This window comes from Rhinolophus ferrumequinum, chromosome 9 (genome assembly GCF_004115265.2).
Source record: "Rhinolophus ferrumequinum isolate MPI-CBG mRhiFer1 chromosome 9, mRhiFer1_v1.p, whole genome shotgun sequence".
In the NCBI taxonomy this organism is placed as follows: Eukaryota; Metazoa; Chordata; class Mammalia; order Chiroptera; family Rhinolophidae; genus Rhinolophus; species Rhinolophus ferrumequinum.
This window is the reverse complement of record NC_046292.1, coordinates 10817429-10838471: the sequence shown is the minus strand read 5'-3', so window position 1 is coordinate 10838471 and position 21043 is coordinate 10817429. Positions and strand designations below refer to the sequence as shown.

Genomic DNA, 21043 nt, shown 5'->3' with positions numbered 1-21043 from the left:
GGAAGTCTTCCTGGAGGAGGCTGAGCCATGTTTTGAGTGGGGAAGAACATGCGTTGATCTGCCCCAAAACCAAAATCTACATGATGAGGGATCATCCACTGTTTCTGACTTAACCTCTTCCCCTGCATATGTGCCACTACATACACACGCAGGCCCAGTGAACAATGATGAGGATGAGGATGATGGTGGTGGCACCAGCTGCCTTGTTTGACAGCTGTTACATCTTATCCCTGCCGGGCAGTGTGCTCAGCTATTTGTAGACTTTCTGTTGTTTATCCTCACAGCAATTCTTTGAGGTAGATCAGTGAGTTTCAGCGATCCACCTGAGGCCCCATGGAGCTCCCAGTCTCTGCCCCCGACTCACAGTCTAACATAGGGGTTTCGCACCCTGGCAACGGGGGGTCAGAAACGCCAGGGGGACAGCTCCCAGCTCCGCACTTGTAATGTGTGTGGGTGCCATGAAGCCCCTCTCTGGGCCTCAGTTTCCTTCCCTATAGAATGAGGAAAGCGTCTTCCCGATGCCCAGCTCTGCCTCCTGGGCATTGCCTCGCCTCAGTTTCCCCCCTGGGGCCTGCCCACACTCACTGTCCTGTCGGCCCTGCACAGTGGGACCTGATGCAGAGTATCATGGACGACAAGCCCATCTACATCTACTCCGTGTGCAACGTGGTGGCCGGCGACCAGGACAACTGGCTCCGCACCAACTGGGTTTACCGCGAGGAGGCCGAGCGCATCTTCATCGAGCTTAAGTTCACCGTGCGTGACTGCAACAGCTTCCCCGGGGGCGCCAGTTCCTGCAAGGAGACCTTCAACCTCTACTATGCTGAGTCGGACTTGGATTACGGAACCAACTTCCAGAAGCGCCAGTTCACCAAGATTGACACCATTGCCCCTGACGAGATCACGGTCAGCAGCGACTTCGAGGCCCGCCACGTGAAGCTGAATGTGGAGGAGCGCTCCGTGGGGCCCCTCAGCCGCAAGGGCTTCTACCTGGCCTTCCAGGACATTGGTGCTTGTGTGGCACTGCTCTCGGTCCGTGTCTACTACAAGAAGTGCCCCGAGCAACTGCAGGGTCTAGCCCGCTTCCCCGAGACCGTCGCAGGTTCCGATGCGCCCTCTCTGGCCACCGTGGCCGGCACCTGCGTGGACCATGCTCAGGTGCCACCCGGGGGTGAAGAGCCCCGCATGCACTGCGCAGTCGACGGCGAGTGGCTCGTGCCCATCGGTCAGTGCTTGTGCCAGGAGGGATATGAGAAGGTGGAGGACGCCTGCCAAGGTGAGTGATGACGGTGCAGGGGTGACAGGGAAAGGGGTGCTGGGATGAAGGCTGTGTCCCTAGTCTCAGTCCTGGGACTGTGGGATCGTGGTAAGGTCGTCCCTGCTCTGACGTGCAGTGGTTCTGTCCATGGAAATACCAGGACTTCAATTTCTTTATGACTGGATTTGCTCATTCATTGAGGATGAATGACTTGAGCAACAGTGTCGTGTGAAGGATATGAACAAGCGCTCTAGGATAAGAATGCCTGGCTTCAAATCCCGGCTCTCTCTTTAGCTGTGCGATTTGAAGCCAGTGTCTTACCCTCTTAGTGTCTGGGTTTCCTCCTCTAAACTGGACATGAACACAGTGTCCATCTCGTAGAGTCTTATGATAACCAAATGACATAATGCTTGTAAAGTGCTTAGGTCAGTGTCTGACACATAAGTGCTTTTAAGTGTGATTGTTATTTTTGATTCATCCCACAAGAATGTCTTGGGTATCTACTATATGCCAGCTCTGTGGACACCTGGTCCAATCCCAGGAACTAGTTCCTTCTCTGTTAACTCACTGTGTTAACTCACCTGAGGCAAGTCACTCAACCGCTCTGCGTCTCAGGCTCTTCTTTTGTTCATGGGAGTGAGTGAATTGGACCCAGGATTCACGTCCCCTGGCCGCACATAAGAATCACCTGGGGAGCTTTCGAAAAATCTTGCGTTGAGGGAAAAGGTGGACTCAGGGCCAGCTCCACCCCCTGTCTGACCCTCCCCAGGGCTGTAGACACAGATCCTTCCAGGGGGGCTTCTGCTGATGACACATTGAGCCCAGAGAGGGGGGGCCATTTAAATCAGACTCTCTCTGGGAACGGGACCTGGGCATTAGTAAGCTCACGTTGGACGGCTGTGGCTTGGCACCGCCAGGGCCTGTGACAGCGGAAATCTCTACAGCAATGTGGATTTTTTCAATGGATGATTTTTTTTTTTTCTGGAAACGCCTGTGGGGCAGGGCATTTGTGGAATGCAGGCCAACCTTTGGAAGGCCAGCTCATCCCCTTTCTCTGGGAGCTTCTTTGCTGAGATAAGTGGGGTGTTGAGAAATTGGGGGTTTAGTCCCTGCAGTTGCACATACCCACTGGATTACCTTGGGTAAATCTCTCTTCCTCTCTGGCCTCAGGTTTCCTGCCAATAAAGTCTGAAGTTCAAGTATAACAGCTGACTTTATACTTTGTTTTTAGCCATGGATACTGCAACCTATGAAGTGGGTTGAAGTGTTGGAGGAGACTGAGGCCCTTTCTGATAGGCCCCACTTGCCTCCTAAAACAAATCCTCAGAACCTTGCTTAACACAGCCTGCAAACTAATGGATGAGAAGTTTCCTAAGAGCCTTTCTGGCCATCAACCTGCGGTGTAATCTCTGCTCTGTGCTGGCTCTTCCTACCACCCCGTTGTCCTCCCAGCTCCCCTTTGCTGAGTGAGTCCCCTCTCCCCAGACAGCCCCGGCTTTAGGTGACCTCGAGTGCACACTCCCAGTTTCAGACAATGACTGCGGGGTGGGGGTGGGGGGGCCTGAGGCAGCCCAGTGGGTCGGGCAAACTCCTCCCACATGACATCCTCACACAAGAATGCGGGGGTGGGGGTTGAGGGGCAGCTGAAAACTTTCCACAGGCTGGTGATTCAGGCCCTGCAGAGATAAGTGGAAGGTTGGGGCTGGGAGGGGGTCTCTCCAGGAAGGGGAGGCAGCCTTCCCTTCCCCGGAGGTGGAGGGTCAGGGTTCTGGCAGGCTTTGTTTGTGAAGAGCTAGCAGGCCCTCGTAGGGGTAGGGAGGACCGTTTCCAAGAGTGAAATCTTTGACTTCACTGGTAGGACTCTCTCAACTGCCAGCCACCTGTTGCCCAGCTTTTCCCTCCTCGGGGTCCCTCTACCAAAATTTCCTTCAGTGTGCTTTAGGGGCCCTCTGTATGGTTGGGAACCTCCAGCTCAGCTTCTCTTTATCCCTCCAGACTTTTCCCAGCAGCCGCTGACCATGATGCCGATGAAGAGAATAATAGTAACTCCTGTAGACAAGTGCTCTCCTCTGAGGGCAGGCACGACCTAAGCAAATGCTTTATCTGGACACTTGCTGAATTCATACCACCTTTCTGCGAGGTAGAAACTGTTATCGATCCCATTTAACAGACAGGGAACTAAAGCTCCGGGAGGCTCACAGCCTTGCCTGGAATCACACAGCTAAGATGTGGCTGTATCAGGATTTGAATCCAGGCACCACAGCAGTGTCCAGGCTGGAGGAGGGGTCAGGAAACGGGATGGGAAATGACCGGTTCCTTTGGAATCCCTGACTCAGCTCCTGGCCTTGGGACTGGCTCTCAGGGCAGCCCCAGGATAGCAGGTCCTGGTACAGGAGGTGGGGTGATTGCAGGGCCGTTAGTGAGCATGATGAGGGAGAAATGGAGGGAGGTGCAGGGTCTGCCCCCAATTGCCTGACATTCCACGAGGCTGTCGACCCAGATTCTCCCATTGGGGCCACTACTGAGGACAAACCGAGCCCTGAGAGGGGGCATGGGTACCCTGAGGTCACTCAGCACCTGGTCCAGGTTATTCCCAGAGTTTGTTTCTGCTCAGGGTTCTTTCCCAGGAAGCTCAGAACTCAGGAAAGAGTTAAATGGACAATGGAAGGGAGGCACCTCGCAGGTGCTGTGTTGGACAGGTGGGCACACTGCCCAGGGAGAGCTCTCGTGAGCTATGTCAGGAATGAGCCAGCTTCACTGCAGCACCCCCGCCCCCCTCCACCCGGCCCTGCCTGGGGGACAGTGGAGTCACTCAGGCTGACCGTCATCTCCCCAGGGGCGGCTTTGTCTCCCTGTTCGTCTCTGCTTCCTGTGCTGGCATCAGCAGCTGAGCTGGTGGGGCCCCGGCTGGCGCCTCAGCCATGGGGACTGCCAGCCAGGTGAGCAGGTGGCCAGTGGCTGTGGCCACAGGCTCAGCCCAGCAGCTGCGAGGCCAGAGCTGGAGGTGGGGGCAGTGCGGTTTGGGAATTCCTTCCTTGGAGGTTCCTGCTCCCGTAAATGGCCCAGCCACTTAGGAATGTCCCCTCTCTACTGTAGTTTTTCGGTCCCCAGTTCATAGGGACACCCCATTCCAGGCACCATGCTGAGCCTTTCACAAATTTTCTTCCATCTTCACAAACAACCCAGTGGGGCTGAGGACTTTATCCCCACTTTACAGGTGAGGAAACTGAGGCGCAGAGAAAGGAAACGACCAGTGACCAAAGGTGCTGGGGCCTGGCATGAAAAAGGCAGTGTGTACTGTCCCCACTTGCCCCTGGCATACGTCCTACCCACAAGCTGCGTGACCTTGCTGAGTCCCTTCTGGGCCTCAGTGATCAGGGTCTACCTCCCGTCACTTTCTGCTGTGGTTTACTCTGAGAACCTGGATTGCTCTGGCAGACTGTGAACCACGTGACCTCACTGCATGTGGCAAGGAGCAGGGTCCTAGTGCTGGCATCCTAAGTGGCCCAAAGCCTAACCCAGGGTCCATAGCTGAAGGGGAGGCATCCCCTAGGCAGGAGATGGCTCTGGCTAAGGTGGTTCTTAGGCAGGGTGGCACTGGGTTGTGACAGGGGCTATTGGTAGGGGCCCTGCTTTGTCAGGACATGGCTGATCCTTGCACTGGGCGCTCTGTGTGCTCTTGACTCCTGGACTTGTCCCCTCCCTGGGGAGTGCCACCCGGCCTCAATTTTGTGGAATTTCCTCTGGTCTGCAGGGATGGGGGCATGGGGACTTCCTTCTCCATTCCCTGTCTACCCCCCCTCAGCTCACACTGGGGGCAAATTCAGGTGCTGGCAGCTCCTTGGGGGAGGCCCCTCTTTCCTTCCCTCCCCGGAGGCGGAGGTGAGTGGGTCCCCAGAACGGAAGGAGGCTAGGGAAAGCAAACAAAAGATAAAAGGCTGGTGGTAGGGAGAGAGCAGGAGGCGGGGAGGCTAGGGTTTGCGGAGCTGTGCTTATCATGGCTTGGTGGAGGAATGTGCCCCAAGATAATTCCCCAGGGCGTGTGTGAAAGGGGCAAGCTGCTGGCAGCAATCGGGTCATGGAGATGCCCGCCGCTGTGGGGATGACAGCCAGCTGGGGAGCGAGAAGCCACCAGGGCCCAGAGTTATCAATTGCCCTCATTTGCTGGGTCAGTAACTTATGGGTTGCCGTTTCCTGCCTGTCACGGCACGAGACAAAGTCCATGCTCCACAGCCTTAGGCTGAGGTGGTGCACGTGGTCGCCAGCTGGGCACCGCTCGGGGAGGTGACTGGCCCCAGGTGAATTACCACCGCGACCTCTTGATCCTCTGACCTTGCCACCACTGGCCTGGGAGGTGCTTGGGCCTGGGGGGAGGGGCTCTGCCAGGGGCTGAATTTGCGTCATGCCAGAGGGCGTCTGTTTCTGAGTCACCCCACGCTTCTACCTAAGGGGCGGGCACCAGGAACTGGAAAAACCGGGGTGCAGCCCAGGGTGCAGCCACTGTGCCCTAGTTCCCCTGCTTGGAGTGGTCCAGGCCTGCCAGGCGACTGGGGCCAGAGAAGCTCTCCACAGGTGTGCCAAAGCCAGGCTCTTGTGCCAGGCAGGTGGGTATCCTGGTGTGTCATCCCCACAGGAAACACTGCTCATGTCTGTGGCCCAAGAGTGTGTGTCTAGTATGTTTTGTTTAATATGCTTAGTATGTCATAGGTTTTGCCATTCACTCACCCACACATCCATCCATCCAGTCCACAAACATTAACTGAGCACCTATTGCATGCCAGACCCTGTGCTGGGCCATGAGACACAGATAAATTGGACTCCATTCCTGCTCTCCAGGAGCTGCCAGTCTCATAGAGGCTCCTAATATGTGCAGAAATAATTTCAAATGGAGCACAAAAGCCAGACTGTGAATTCCCCTGGAGAAGAACTGGTGTTTACCTCTCCATCGATCCCAGCACTCAGCATTGTGCCAGACTGTAGGAAGTGCTCAAGTTTTGTTTGATAAACATAAGATTGAGTAATAGATGCCCTAATGGGGCAAAAGGGGGCTAGAAATTGGACAGTCTGGGAGGGCTGTGTAGAGGAGCTCGATAATATACAAGTTGGGTATTGCAGGATGCATAGGAGTTTGCTGGTTGGCTAAGAGACAGTGAGTATTTCTTGTATGTGACTGAGTTGAATACATGTGAACACCTAGTGTGTGACCCGTCCCCACTTGCCTGCCCAGAAGGCCAGGAAATCTAATCAGGCAAAGTCAGGAAGACATGGGAACTTGCTGGTGTCCTGCAAATGAACTCGGGCCCCTGAGCACACTCTGGCGGGGCCCCGGGGACAGCCCCTTGGAGTTCTGTGGTTGGAGGAGGGGCAGCACATTCTCGTCAGGCAAGCACAGGCCCTGTTGACGCTGCCTCTTCACTGTATTATCTGGCACATCCGCAGCGGAAATCTCTCCAAATTCCCTCTTTCCTGCCGGCAGCAGGCGGGCCACCCCCGGGCTCTGGGGCCAAAGAATGGAACCCAGCGCTTTGCCCACTTCCTTCTATTGGCATAGGGCTGGGGGTTGGAGGCCTGGGGGGCTGGGAAGCAGCCGCCACGTGGTGTGGAGTGGGGACCTCATGGGGGTTTGCAGGTGGCTAAAGCCTTCAGCAGAACCAAACCAGAGCTGTGGGGGCTTGTTGCCCCCCCCCAGACTGAGAGTCTGGGCTGGGAATATGCGATTGTGATTCTAGGGGCCCTTGAGTACCCCAACTTTGCTGGGCTTGGACCTCCTGGAGCCAGGCACTTACCCAGGACAAGTAGGCCCCTCGGGAGACAAGTCAGGGCATCCGGGGGAATTGAAATCCCAGGATAAACAAGGCCCATCTTTCTCATTTTTAGTTGAAGATTTGGGGGAGGAGAGAACTATTTTTGGATTGTAAGAGATATGAGGAGGAATGCAAAATACACATGGATTTCTTAAACACAATAGGAGACTGGAAGAACCTTTGGGTTTAAAGGAGGCCACCCTGGCCACCCTAACCAACGCCCCCTCCCGGGGGTTGATTCCACCCTTTTCTTCCCATAGGACATAAATGTGCTCAGTGTGAGAAGACCTGTGTTAGGAGCCCCCCGACCCCACACACACACCCTGCTGCTCTGAAATCAGTCTTAGGGATTTTCTGCCTGTTGAAGTGGATTCAGCAGCCATCTCCTCTCTCTTAGGGTTCGTTCCAGAACGTTGATTCCTCTTTGCTCCAAACTGAGGTGCCCGTGGGAAAGGGCTCAAAGTCAGGCATCCTGGGTTTAGGTTTTGGTTTCGTGTCTTAGGAGCGTGCTGACCTTGGACAAGGTAGTTGTTTTGCCTCTCCACGCATTAGTTTCCCCACCTCCAAAGAGGAATGGATGATAACCGTGCCCACGTAAAACAAACAGACTTATTGTGAGGGCTAAATGAATGTCAAGTGCTTCATCAGCAATCACTGTTTGTGATTGTGGCTCCAGACTCTGCACAGAGCAGGAGTCAGGTCCCAGGCTCCCTCTGTCCTGGACAAGCCCCCTTCCCTATAGCGTGGGCCCGAGTTCTTTCAGAGCCTGTGCTGAGGTTCTGATGTGCAGGAAATGGCAGGACCGGCGGAGGGAGTGAGAGAGGCTGCTGGCGCGGCCTGTGGGCCCTCTATGCAAGCAGAGTCATTAATGGGAAGTCACTGTCCAAGACCTTAAGGAACTGGTGTCATTTGAGTCCTCCGCACACCTCTGCTCACATAGAGGACTGGACAGGAGGGAGATTCTGTCCAAGATTTTTCTCTGCATCAAACCTTCAATGGCTCTCATTGCCCTCAGGACAGAGTCCCGGCTCCTTGGCCTGGCAGTAAAGGCCTTTCTCCATCTGGTCCCCGGAAACCTCTCAGCCTTATTGCCTGTTGTGCCCCATCATTTGTGCCCAAAAATCCACTCATACTTTCTGTGTTAGTTTTTCTCTTTCTCACCCCTGACTCCTCCCAAAATTTCTGGCCTGTTGAACTCCTACTCAGCCTCTAAGCCCCAGCTGAAATAGCCCCTCGATGACTCATCAGACCTCTGGCCAGCATTGTCTCCACCCATTGAGCCCCTCGCTCACCCCTTTATGGCTGACATTGTCACTTGCTGCTGTTCCCTGTGTTCCGGGGTTTCGTCTCATCTCAGGGTTTATGCCTGGCACAGAGCTGGGCACAGAGTAGAAGATCAGAGAGTGTTTGATGAGTGTGGCACTGAGGTTGGAGGTGTCTCAGGACCCTTCTCTACAGAGTAAGCTGAAGGAATGGGCAGTAACTGTAGGGTTGTGGAAGACGTTCCTAGGGGGAGCTTACCTGCTCGAATTCATCAGCTGCCCAAGCCATGGACAGCCCTGTAGTGGGCCCTGTGTCTGGGCAGCTTCCTGTCTGTGGGGCCAGGAAAGGACTTGGGGCAGGGGCAGGATAGGGCGTTGGGAGGAAGAAGCCTCTGGAATCAGGTGCCTGAGCCCCTAGCCGGCCTGGCCAGGATGGGACCTGCCACCAGGGGAGGAAGAGCTGCTTCCTGACCGCCCTTGTGAGTGGTGGAAATGACTCATTCCTGGAAGCAGATCCAGAGAACATGCTGGGGGCCTGGCCTTTCCTGCTTCCTGGTCGGCCAGCCCCGGAACAGGAAGGCGGTCGGGTCTTAGGGTGTGGGGGGAGCACCTGCAGCGTGAGCATCCTGAGCTGGTGCGCCTGATTAGTCAGTGGAGGTGGCGATAGCATCACCAAACACAAATGGTGAAGAAGACACAGTTACTTCCCTGGGCAGCTCAAAGTCCAGGTGGGGGCCCGTCAGGTTGGGCTGCACAGATTAAAGGAGGTACGGCATGCTCTGTCCGATACTCAGCCAGGTGTGAGATAGGAAGCTTAGGAAACTCAAGAGTGAGACGTGGGCCTCCAATGTCAGACTCAGGGGCATGGCTCTTATCGCAAGAGCCAGTGGGGAGGGATGCAAAGGTTTGAAGCACCTGGATAAGGCATTTCCTGGGTGCCTGGCGTGAGCTAGGTGCTTGCCATACATTTTCTCATCGCAACTTGTTACCGATGAGAAAACAAACCCATAGAGCGTTAGCTACTTGCCTGGGGTCCCATGGCCAGGGAGTTGCTTGGAGCGGGAACCGGTTGAACTGATTGATGTCTGTCCCTGTGCCCCCCAGCCTGCTCACCTGGATTCTTCAAGTCTGAGGTGTCCGAGAGCCCCTGTTTGGAATGCCCTGCCCACACCCTGCCGTCCCCCGAGGGTGTCACCCATTGTGAGTGTGAGGAAGGCTACTTCCGGGCACCAGGGGACCTGCTGGCAATGCCCTGCACACGTGAGTTTACAGTGGGTCAGGGAAGGTGACTGAGGTGGGCACAGTGTGGTGGCTGACGTGTCCAGGGCAACCTGGATCTGAGCCCTGCCCTCTGCCCTCTGTGCAGGCCCTCCCTCCGCCCCCAACTACCTCACGGCTGTGGGCATGGGTGCCAAAGTGGAGCTGCGCTGGACGCCCCCCCAGGACAATGGGGGCCGCGAGGACATTGTCTACAAGGTCACCTGTGAACAGTGCCTGCCGGAGTCAGGCGAGTGCAGGCCCTGCGAGGACAGTGTGCACTACTCTGAGTCCCCGGACCTGCTGACCCGCACCAGCGTGACCGTCAGTGACCTGGAGCCCCACATGAACTACACCTTTGCCGTAGAGGCCCGAAATGGCGTCTCAGACCTGGTGGTCAGCCGCAGTTTCCGCACTGCCAGCGTCAGCATCAATCAGACAGGTGAGAGCCCGGTGGGGGCAGCTGTCATCCAGGTGGGACTTCAAGAAGATGGCCACCGAGGGCCCGGCTGTGTTCAGAGAGAGGTAGCAACTAATGGGTAAAAGCACAGTCTCTGGAGTCACTTGCAAGCTCTGTGACTGGGCAAGTGATCTAACCTTTCTAAGCCTCAGTTTCCTCACCTGTACAATGGGGTAACAGGGCTATTGGAAGATTTAATAAATTCTTATATATAAGGTTCTTAGAGCAGTGCCTGGTCCATAGAAAGTATATGACAAGAGTCAGCTATTGTTTTTATCATTTATGCTCTCATAAATGCTCTGAGGTGCCAGCTGTGGTGGGGCGGGGACCTGGGGCTCTGTGCTCTGGAACTGGAAGTTAAGAATCCCAGGTGGGGGTCTAAAGAGCCTGAGCTATGGATGGGACTGGGTCAGGGGTTCCCCGCCCCCATCCCCGGGCAGCTCCTCACACCCCCACCCACTGTCTTGTCTAGAACCCCCCAAGGTGAAGCTGGAGGGCCACAGCACCACCTCGCTGAGCATTTCCTGGAGCATTCCCCCGCCACAGCAGAGCCGCGTGTGGAAGTACGAGGTCACCTACCGCAAGAAGGTAACTCACAGAAGGTCAGGGCTGTCCACAGCTGGACTGTGAGCAGAGGCCCAGCTGGTCACATAGATGCTGCACACGGCAGAGCCATCTGGAGAAGTTCCATTCTGCAGATGGGGAAACTGAGGTCTGGGCTCTTCCTGAGAGTCAGCTCTGCTAGGCCAGCCAACACAGAGCAGAGATTTGTGGGAGAGAAGACACAGTGTTCTAGAACCCCCAGACGAGATTGTTGGGAGTGGGGGAAAAGCCAGTTCCTGGGGGTCAGGCAGACCTGGGTCATGGGCTGCGATCTCAAGTGAGTCGTTTCACTTCTCTGAGCCTGTTGCCTTCTCTGTAAGAGGAGCACTGAGTTTGCTAACGTAGGTGAGTTGCCTTGCTAAGCTGGAGTGGTCTCTGGTGAGCTGAGCTGATGTCCTACCTACCCTCATTGTCTGCCCCTCCCCCCACTGGCCATCCACAGGGGGACTCCAACAGCTACAATGTTCGCCGCACTGAGGGCTTCTCTGTGACCCTGGATGACCTGGCTCCAGACACCACCTACCTGGTCCAGGTGCAGGCGCTGACGCAGGAGGGCCAGGGAGCTGGCAGCAAGGTGCACGAGTTCCAGACAATGTGTGAGTTGGGGACCTGTGTGTGGGCCAGGCCAGAGCCCTGAAATGGAACAGCTAGGACATCCTAGGAGGAGGAAATGGATCAAAGAACTTAAAAATGCCCCCTTCTGGTCTGCCAGGGCCCAGGACAGCCCTGTGTGGGTCGGCCCCAAGCATAGGGATGGGGCCGAACTGAGGGCTAGGGGGAGGGGCCCCAGGGATGTGCATTCAGGGCAGTGTGGTGAGGAGGAAGGGGCACTGGCAGACCCAGTTCACACCCTGCATGGGGCAAAGAGTCACATGGCGTCACATACCTGGGAGAGCCTACTGTATTCTCAGGGGAAGGCCTCCCATTGACCATCTGTGACATGAGAATAAAGATCCTCATGAACCATCACAAGTAAAAGCACCCAGCATGGGCCTTGGGTGCAGGATGAGGTGTTGCCATGATGTGGAGTGGGGTGGCTTTCTTGTCATCAGTTGCTCTCCCTTGACAGCCATGGAAGGATCTGGCAACGTGGCGGTGATTGGCGGGGTGGTCGTTGGCGTTGTCTTGCTTCTGGTGCTGGCAGGAATCGGCTGCTTCATCCATCGCAGGTTCGTTGGAGCCCACACCCGGGCTCCACAAGGGCTGAGGTGGGATGCAGAGGGGTGGGAATTTCAGTTTCCCATCTGGAAAATAGGCTGATAGCGATCTAATCCCTGCCTCCTGGGGGCATGAAGACGCAATGAGCTATAAAGTGCTCAGCGCAGAGCCTGGCACACGGTGGGGGCTTGGGACGGAGTAGTCATTACCTTTGCTCTCATTATTAACTGTGTGTCCACACTTCCTCTGGACACGCAGGCAGGAAGCTCCAGGAAGCTAATGAGGAAAGCCCTCATTAGGGCCATGACGGGGTGCAGAGCCCAAGGAGTGAGCCTGCTTGCTCACTTCCTCTCCACCCCGCCCCGGCCTTCCCCACACCCTCTGCCAACTGAGCAGAGTGCTGAACACACCAAGCCCCCACTCAGGACCAGAGCAGGGTCGGGAGGCTCTTGGCCGGAGCAGGCCGCTGACCTCCCTATGTGTTTTGTTCCCGTGGGGGCCTCAGGAGGAAGAGCCTGCGGACCCGCCAGTCTTCAGAGGATGTTTACTTCTCCAAGTCAGGTGAGATGCAGCCCCTTCTGCCTGTCCCTGCTGTCCCCACGGGCCTCCCTAGCTCTGCAGTGGGGACAGGGGCAGCCAGGGTTCCCGGGGCGGCTTAAAGGGGCTGAGTCAGAAGCCTTATGTCCCCAGCCTGTCATGTAGCTGCCTCTTCCTTCTCTGGGGCAGCCTCTCCCAGGGACCCTCCCTGAGCTGTCTGTGACCCAGGCCATCCTCCCCCTTTCAGAACAATTGAAGCCCCTGAAGACATATGTGGACCCCCACACATACGAGGACCCCAACCAGGCTGTGCTTAAGTTCACCACCGAGATCCATCCGTCCTGTGTCACACGGCAGAAGGTGATCGGAGCAGGTGAGGTTGGCGCACCTGCCAAGGGGCCTGTGTGGGTTGGGAGCACCTGGTGCCCAGGTTGACTGGGGTGTCCCTCCCACCTTGCCCGTCTGCAGGAGAGTTTGGGGAGGTGTACAAGGGGACGCTGAAGGCGTCGGGGAAGAAGGAGGTACCTGTGGCCATCAAGACGCTGAAAGCCGGCTACACAGAGAAGCAGCGGGTGGACTTCCTCAGTGAGGCCAGCATCATGGGCCAGTTCAGCCATCACAACATCATCCGCCTGGAGGGTGTTGTCTCCAAATGTGAGGCTTGTGGCCAGAGGTGGGGGTTGGGGACCCTCGGGGGCCTGACCCGCAGCGGGGTGGAGGGGGGTTGCCCACGCGGGCCCACAAACAGGAGCTCTGTCCGTCGCTGTGCCCACCTCGTCCACCCACAGCCGTCCCCTCACACCCGTGCCCCCCCCGCCCCCCCCGCAGACAAGCCCTTGATGATCATCACTGAATACATGGAGAACGGCGCCCTGGACAAGTTCCTCCGGGTGAGGATGTGGGCTGCGGTGGGCGGGGGGGCCGGGCGGGCCTGCGCGGGCTGGCGGCTGAGGCCTGTGCTCCAGCAGGAGAAGGATGGCGAGTTCAACGTGCTGCAGCTGGTGGGCATGTTGCGGGGCATCGCGGCGGGCATGAAGTACCTGGCCAACATGAACTACGTGCACCGCGACCTGGCCGCCCGCAACATCCTCGTCAACAGCAACCTGGTCTGCAAGGTGTCCGACTTCGGCCTGTCCCGTGTGCTGGAGGACGACCCTGAGGCCACCTACACCACCAGTGTGAGTGCCAGCGGGCTGTCACTGCAGGGGGTGGCGGGCCTGCACCCTGCTCTGGGGTTCTCGCACCTGCACCCCTGGGGCGTGGACCTCAGGACGCAAGCACACCTGTAGGGAGCATGGGAGAGGGGCCCCGACTGTGGTATCTGGCCGAGCTACGGTAGTCCTGGGGTTGGTCAGAGGGGACTGTGGTGACTCGGCCTGGGTCCCCTGCAGGGTGGCAAGATCCCCATCCGATGGACCGCCCCAGAAGCCATTTCCTACCGCAAGTTCACCTCATCCAGTGATGTGTGGAGCTATGGCATTGTCATGTGGGAGGTGATGACATATGGTGAGCGGCCCTACTGGGAGCTGTCGAACCACGAGGTAAGCCCCCTGTCCTGGACCGGAACTTAAATCCTTTACTCATTCCTCATACGCAGGGGCTGGGCAGAGAAGAGTTTGGGGGTGAATGTTCATCTGGTACAGACCATTCATGGGTTTATTCAGTCAGTGTTTACTGAGGGCCAGGCCTTGTGCTGGAATCCAGACCCAGTCCCTGCCTACAGTCAGAAGGACAAAGAAACCTGTGTGTGCGTGTGCGTGTGCATGTATGTATCTGTGTGTACACATGAGTGTACATTCATGTGTGCACGCACCTGTGCATGCATGCATGTATGTGCGTGTGTGTGTGTGTGCACGTGCCTGGTGCCTCACCTGGCCCGCAGGTCTGGAAGCCTTCCCGGAGGAGGTCACATCTCTGCTGAGACAAAGCACAGTAAGGTAGCCAGGTGAAGACAAGGAGGGGAAGCGTGCTCAAGCCGAAGGAGGCAGCTTGTCTAGACATCCATAGGCAGGAGGGAGCAGCTGTGAGGGAGCCCTGTGAGGGAGCGGGCTCAGGAGTCCCTTCCTCCATGGAACTCTGGAGACAGCCCCTTAGCACTTGCCCTTTGTACAGCTCTGAAGGTTGTGTGTAGGGCTCAACAAAGGAGGCCCATCCTGTCTGTTTTGGGGGTTCCCCTTCCCTCCCCTGCCCACCTCCATGTATTGGGGCTTCCAGGGGGTCTGTGTGGGTCTGGGGGTTATGAAAGCACCCTGACCGTCCTCCCCTCCCAGGTGATGAAAGCCATCAATGACGGCTTCCGGCTGCCCACGCCCATGGACTGCCCCTCTGCCATCTACCAGCTCATGATGCAGTGCTGGCAGCAGGAACGCGCCCGCCGCCCCAAGTTTGCTGACATTGTTAGCATCCTGGACAAGCTCATCCGAGCTCCTGAATCCCTCAAGACCCTGGCTGACTTTGACCCCCGGTGAGTCCCATGCCCTCCACCCATGGTGGCCCCCAGGTTTGCTCCTGAGCCACTTCAGTGTAGTGGCCAGCCAGGGCTAGTGGGCAAGGGGCTCAGAAGTTATGCACGGGCTTTGCTCAGACTGGCCAGGAAATGGCTCAGGTAACATTGGCAGAAGCAATCAACGTGTATGGTAAGTGTGCCGGGCACTGCGCTCAGCACTTAGCATGTTTTATCTCATGTAAACAACCTACAGATGGGTCCTATGATTATCCCCCTTCTGTAGATGCAGAACAATTAGGTATCTTATGTGCTGTCCGGTGGCGGCTGGGGCTATGACTCTAGGAACCTGAACCTCCCTGTGTTTTGCTTTTACGGGGTTATTGGCGGTGGTGGTGTGGTCATTCGGGGTAGGGGGCAGCAGGAGCTATAAACACTGAGTGACACTGAGTGCTCCCGGCTGTCTCCCTGAACCTACCTGACGTGGCTTTCCCATTGCTCAGATGAGGAAACTGAGGCACAGGGCAGCTGGGTGCTGCGGCCCCTGACCCGCGGGTGGGTGGTTCCTGTTGCAGGGTGTCCATCCGGCTGCCCAGCACCAGCGGCTCGGAGGGGGTGCCCTTCCGCACAGTATCTGAGTGGCTGGAGTCCATCAAGATGCAGCAGTACACAGAGCACTTCATGGCGGCCGGCTACACCGCCATCGAGAAGGTGGTGCAGATGACCAACGAGTGAGTAGGGTCCCGCCCGTGCTGTGGCTCACCTCCAGGTGCCACCACCCCTCCTCGCCTCTCTTGACCCTCCTGACAGTCCCCTCTTTTCTCTTTCTCTCTCCTTCTCTCTTGGGGAGAGAGGCTTCGCAGGAAGGGCAGAACCAGGCTGGCAGACAGCAATTCTGCTTGGCTCCCTCCTCTTCCAGCATCTTTCCTCCAGCGTGGGACAGTAATAGTACTTGTCATAATAACAGTAGCATTTCTCGAGGGTTGACTACGTGCCGGCTCCCTGCATGAGTACTTTGAATCAGTCCTCATGATAACAGGGCAGGTGGGTCCTGTGAGTGTTCTCACTGGACGGGTGAGAAGCCGGGGCAGAAAAGTACAGTGACCAGCTCAGGTCCTCCTGCCACTAGGAGCAGAGTAGGATTCTAGCCCTGATCCGTCAGGGCCCAGAGCTCAGGGACCACGGAGGCCATTAGTGGAGAAACTAAGGCTCAGAGAGATTACGTGGTCTACTTCAGGTCAGTCACACTGTTTGTAGCCGGGAACCTGGGAGAAGAAAAGCTTCCCTTCACAGCCCTCGCTGATTGACTTTCCTATTTGCCTTTTGAATAGAAGCTATTATTACTTCCCCATTTCATAAGTGGGGAAACTGATGCTGAAAGGTTACCTAAGGTTACACAGACAGTTAGGGGCAGCGTTCCTCTCCAGGACGCTGAGAAGAAAATGGGCAACACCCTTGGACATCCAGATTGATGCCCAGGAGAGAGGGCCCCGGCCAAACGCTCCCAGGAACGTCACCCCCCATGGTTGACTGTCAGCCCTGAGGCGCCAGCCTAGCAAGAAGCGCCAGTTACCCCTTGCCCAGCCCTGGCTTCTCCCTTTTGTCAGGCGGTCCTGTGGGAGCTCTTGTCTCCTCTGGCTTCAGCATCAGGGACCTTTCCCGGCATGGCCTTGGCAGACACCTCTTCCCACCCCGGGGGGGAGAAAGCATTATCCTCTTAGTGTTTTGTGCCTCTAAAAATAGTGTTATGTCCCAATAGCCTCACTTGTACGGGGTCCACATTCATGGCAGGAAAGGGCCCTGGGGTTGAGAGGTTCTGGGAACCACATGGAGGGGACGACCCCGGCCTCCCACGATTCTGGGTCACACAAGTTCTGGGATTTGGGCCTGTGCGTGAACATTTTCTGAAAACCGCTCAACTGGACTTCATCTGCTAATCAAAGCTTCTCAGACGAGGCCACGGCCCGTCCCAGGGGACAGCTGTGGATGGGAGTCAGGCGGGGCCAGAGCGGCCCAGAGGGAGGCATGGAGATGTGCAGAGAGGAGACAGGGTCCCAGGATATCTTTTGTTGCCAGCCAGGTCAGGGTCCCAAGCTTGGGCTCTGCAGTCTTAGCTGGGTTCAAGTCCCACATTTGCCACTTCCTAGCAGGTGACCTTGGTCAAATTAAGTTCCATCGTTGAGCTTTGGTTTCCATTTTCCCATTGCCTTGGTACAACACAGGTGACATGCCTGGTACACAGTAGGGGCTTAATCCTCTATTCCCTGGCTTTCTGCCCACAGCCCATGAGCAAACACCCAGGTTCCTGGGCCTCCTCTTTTTCCCTGGGAACCTGGAACAGCCCCCTTTGCTCCTCCAGGGGCTCCCACTGAGGACAGTGCAGCTTCTCTTCTGGGCGAGCAGAGCTGAGGGCAAGAGAAGTGCTTACAGGAAACACATGTTCTCAAAGGCTTCCCGAAATAGCCCGGGGTGCTCCTCGGCCAATTCCTTTCCCACGAGCAGGGACAGGGCTGCCTTGGACTGATGGAAGCTGTGTGTGTGTGCATGTGTGTTGTGTTTTGAAAAGGCCTGGATAAAGGCAGGAAGTCATTCCCTGCTCCCTCCTCCTCCTGCCAGCCGGTTGGTACTGCGTGACTCACACCACTCCTGCCTCCTTCTTTATTTCAAATAAATGAGATAAATGGGGGATCTCCAAGTATTTTTTCAGCCTGAAGGCTGTGTCTGCACATGCTGTGGATCCCTGGGAAGCGCTGAGCTGGTCTCGGGAGAATTTAGCCCTTTCTCGATGGGATGGGAATTTAGGCCTCAAGGTCCTCCCTCCCCCACCCGACCTTGGCCTCCCTGCCTCCTTGACCTCTCCCAAGGGGACTGGCTACATGTTCCCCTGTGGTCCCACAGCGCCCACCTTTTCTCAGTTTGAGCATTCACTACTTTATCATTTTGGAGTCACCGGGTTTCTAGCTAGACTAGAAGCTCTAAATGGTTTTGAGGAGCTAAGGAAAGCAGTAGATGTTGTACCCCAGAAAAATGTTCAGCCCATCAAAAGGCCCTGTCTAGTGTCCAAGGCTGCTGTGTACAACGTCCTAGGAAGGGTGTGGGGGACACAGGCTGCTGGGTCTTATGGTCTCCACATGCCCTCAGCATGGGCTTGGCACTGATGGAATGTTTGCTGAGTGAATGAAGGAATGACCAGACATGTGAGGCCCTTTCCTTCTGCCCAAGGCAGCACACAGTAGGTACTCCCTGGGGAAATGTAGCCTTTGAATTTCCCGGGGCCAGGGCTGGCATTGTGAGTGCTTGGGGAAAAGGTGGCTTCTTCCACCTATGTGTCTCCTTTCCCCCATGATGGGAGTTGTTGGGGTAACTGCCCTGTATCCCTAAGGGGGCAACAGGCTGGTTTGTCTCCGTGGTTAGGAAATGAGGCAAGGAAGGCTTGGGGGGATTTGTGTTGAAAGAGACTAGGGCTGGGGCAGGTGGCTCAGGAGCATCTAATCAAAGCCTCCCGTTTTACATGTAAAGAAACTGAGGCCCAAAGACAGGACAGGACCCGCCCAAGGCTTTGATGGAGGCCTGGACTAGAGTTCAGCCTCCTGCCTCCCAGCCCAGGGCTTTTGCCTCCTAGACAGGCCTCAGAAGCAACCTTAGCTCCCCGCCGTCAGAGGAACCACACTAGTCTGGGAGACAGGCCCAAGGTGGCCTGGGCAATGGCTCAGTCTCCACTAAAGTATTAATGCATTTGTTTGTTCGTTCGTTCGTCATTCAGCAGACACTCCTTGAGGAACTACTGTGTAGCAGGCCTATCCTAGACCACCAGAGGGGACAGGGGTGAGGGGGTGGGCCCAAGGGACCAGGTCTCAGCCATTGCCCTCCTATACTTCACAGAACCCACTGGTTCTTAAACCTAATAAAATGCAGACTACCCCCCACCTTCAGAACTTTAGGGTCAGGGAGTCTGGATGTGGGCCCGGGATCCTGCCTTCTCACTAGGTGCCTTCTTCCCGGGTGGTGCAAATGCTTCTCTGGGAGCACACTGTGAGACCTACAGGGGTCGGGAAAACCGCACTTCTTTTCCAACACCCCAATTGTATAGGTTAGAAATGGCACTGGAGCAGAGGGTTAGCAAGTACTCCCAGATGTCCATCCAACTCCCGGCCTTAGTGCTATAAGGGGAGCCTCCAGCCCTCCTGGAGGTCCCTGAGCTACCCCTCCCCGCACACCTGGGTCTGCCCTCCCTGCTCAGCACTTGTCGGAGGCTCCCAGAGCCTGTGAGAAAGTCATGTCTTCGGAATTACAAATAGGAGCTTGCACTGTATAATTAGCTCCATTTACAACCAGGAGCTGGCCCATAAAAACCCGGGTGTTTTCATGGGTTGGGGCGGGTGGGTGAGGATGGCGGAGGAGAAAACTCCCAGAGTGAGCAATAACCATCCTGCTCCAGGGCTCTGGGAGCGTAAGTGGTTATTGGTTATATAAAGGGATGAAGGGGCATGGAAAGGGGGGCAGCGGGACCGGGCTTATGGGCACATCTTTCTATGTGGTACTGATGCTGCCCTCCCCCTCTGCCACCAATTTCTGGGGTCTACCACCCTCTCCAGTTGGGCACTATTGTCCCATTTTACAGGTGAGGAAATTGAGGTTCCTATAGGGAAAACACCTGCCTCAGGTGACCTTCAAGCCTCTCCCATGAGAGCAGAGCTTTAACCTTTGATTGTCCCTCAGCAAGTATTTCCTGAGTCTTTCCTCAGTTAGCAGCAGTGGAAACTTGGCGGGAGTGGGGCTGAAATAAGATGATGGCTAGGAAGAGACCTTGGATGGAGGGCTGTGAGCAGCACGCTTGGAGGGTCCCTGCCCTTGATGATGGCATCAGTGCTGCCTAGAGAGGAGGCCTTAGCTGGGGACATTAGGGACAGACCTGAGGTGGGGGAGGGAATGCGACGTTTGATTCCCAGCTCTTCCACCTCCTAGCTGTGTGACTGTGGGCAAGTCATTTCACCTCTCTGAGCCTCAGTTTTCCAATTTACAAAGTGAGGGTGACAAGAGCACCTACCTCACAGGGAATCCTGTAAATGTGATGTGGGGTGGGGGGTGGGCACGACAGAGTTGGCACTTCTGTCGTTTTCTTAGCTTTGTCGAAGTTAGCAGGCTTTCAGGATGTGGGTCCTCCTGTCAGGCCTCTGCCTAAGTGGAGCTCTCTTGCCCCGCTAGGTCCCCAAGGTCCCCTCCCAGTTCTCTCTTCTCCCCATCTTCTCCTCCCACCCATAGTTTCCCGCCTCTCTCATGCCAGCCTCTAACTCTCCATCTCTTCCCGCCTGTAGTGACATCAAGAGGATCGGAGTGCGGCTGCCCGGCCACCAGAAGCGCATTGCCTATAGCCTATTGGGACTCAAGGACCAGGTGAACACAGTGGGGATCCCCATTTGAGCCCCAACATGGCCTTGCACCCCCTTCGGCCAAGAATACTTGAAGAAACAGAGTGGCCTACCTGCCAGCTCCGCGCCTGGCCACCAAGGACCTTATTTATTTCTAGTTGTTCCTCATTGACGCCACCTTGAGGCTTCTGCTTGGGGGGGTCTTGGACAACACCTTGGCCTAAACTGAGATGCTTAGGGACCCCAGGCTGGGGGGCCTCTTTACCTACGAAGGACAGCCAGCCAAGCACTTAGCAGGCACTACCATGTTCCCAGCATCCCCTGGGGCAGGAGCCCCGCCAAAACCTTTGGACCAACAGGTGGGACGTTTCCAAAGTGACTTCCCTTTTGCTGTCTTAGGAGGTGGGGGGCTTACCCAGTGGCCAAGGGAGCAGGGTACTTCAAGGCACAATCCACACAAGAAGAGGACAGACCGCGAACTCAGCTGGAGAGAACCAAAGTGGTTCCCCCAACCCTCTAGTGCCTTCCTCAGACCCCCAGGCCCTGTCCTCAGCCCCAGTGGGCCAAACTCTTGCTTCTCTGGGGCCCTTGCAAGCTGCTTGGTTGTGTTGAGGTTTTTTAAGTATATATTTTGTACTTTGTGGAGAGAATGTGTGTGTGGCAGGGGGCCGGGCCAGGGCTCGGGGCAGAGGACGCCGTGTATCAGACATTCCTAGTCTGGAGGCAAGTCCATCCATCTCTTGCCGCTTTAGACAACATTCATTATTCCATCAGTGTTAATAATTTTGTTCTGTTGGGTATTTTTTTTTGAACCTTAATTTATTATTTTTTTATATTTATTGTTAGTAAATGACTTATTTCTGCTCTGGAATAAAGTTGCAGATGGCGCAAA

The 21043-nt window shown here is 56.1% G+C and overlaps 1 protein-coding gene across 4 annotated transcripts in view; it reads left to right on the top strand.

Annotated features, from left to right (window-relative positions):
• EPHA2 (EPH receptor A2) overlaps positions 1-21043 on the top strand; it is a 27102-nt gene extending 6059 nt beyond the window's left edge. For 2 of the 4 annotated variants that reach the window (XM_033115211.1, XM_033115212.1), the window contains exons 3-16: positions 607-1276; positions 9429-9584; positions 9691-10023; positions 10514-10629; positions 11087-11240; positions 11714-11813; positions 12308-12363; positions 12587-12712; positions 12808-13229; positions 13308-13517; positions 13731-13880; positions 14610-14803; positions 15358-15513; positions 20098-21043. In XM_033115211.1, the coding sequence (XP_032971102.1) occupies positions 607-1276; positions 9429-9584; positions 9691-10023; positions 10514-10629; positions 11087-11240; positions 11714-11813; positions 12308-12363; positions 12587-12712; positions 12808-13229; positions 13308-13517; positions 13731-13880; positions 14610-14803; positions 15358-15513; positions 20098-20203 (2949 nt within the window). In that variant the 3' untranslated portion in view covers positions 20204-21043. Of the gene's footprint in view, positions 1-606; positions 1277-9428; positions 9585-9690; positions 10024-10513; positions 10630-11086; positions 11241-11713; positions 11814-12307; positions 12364-12586; positions 12713-12807; positions 13230-13304; positions 13518-13730; positions 13881-14609; positions 14804-15357; positions 15514-20097 lie in introns of all 4 variants that reach the window. The other 2 variants (XM_033115213.1, XM_033115214.1) reach the window with 2 other exon arrangements.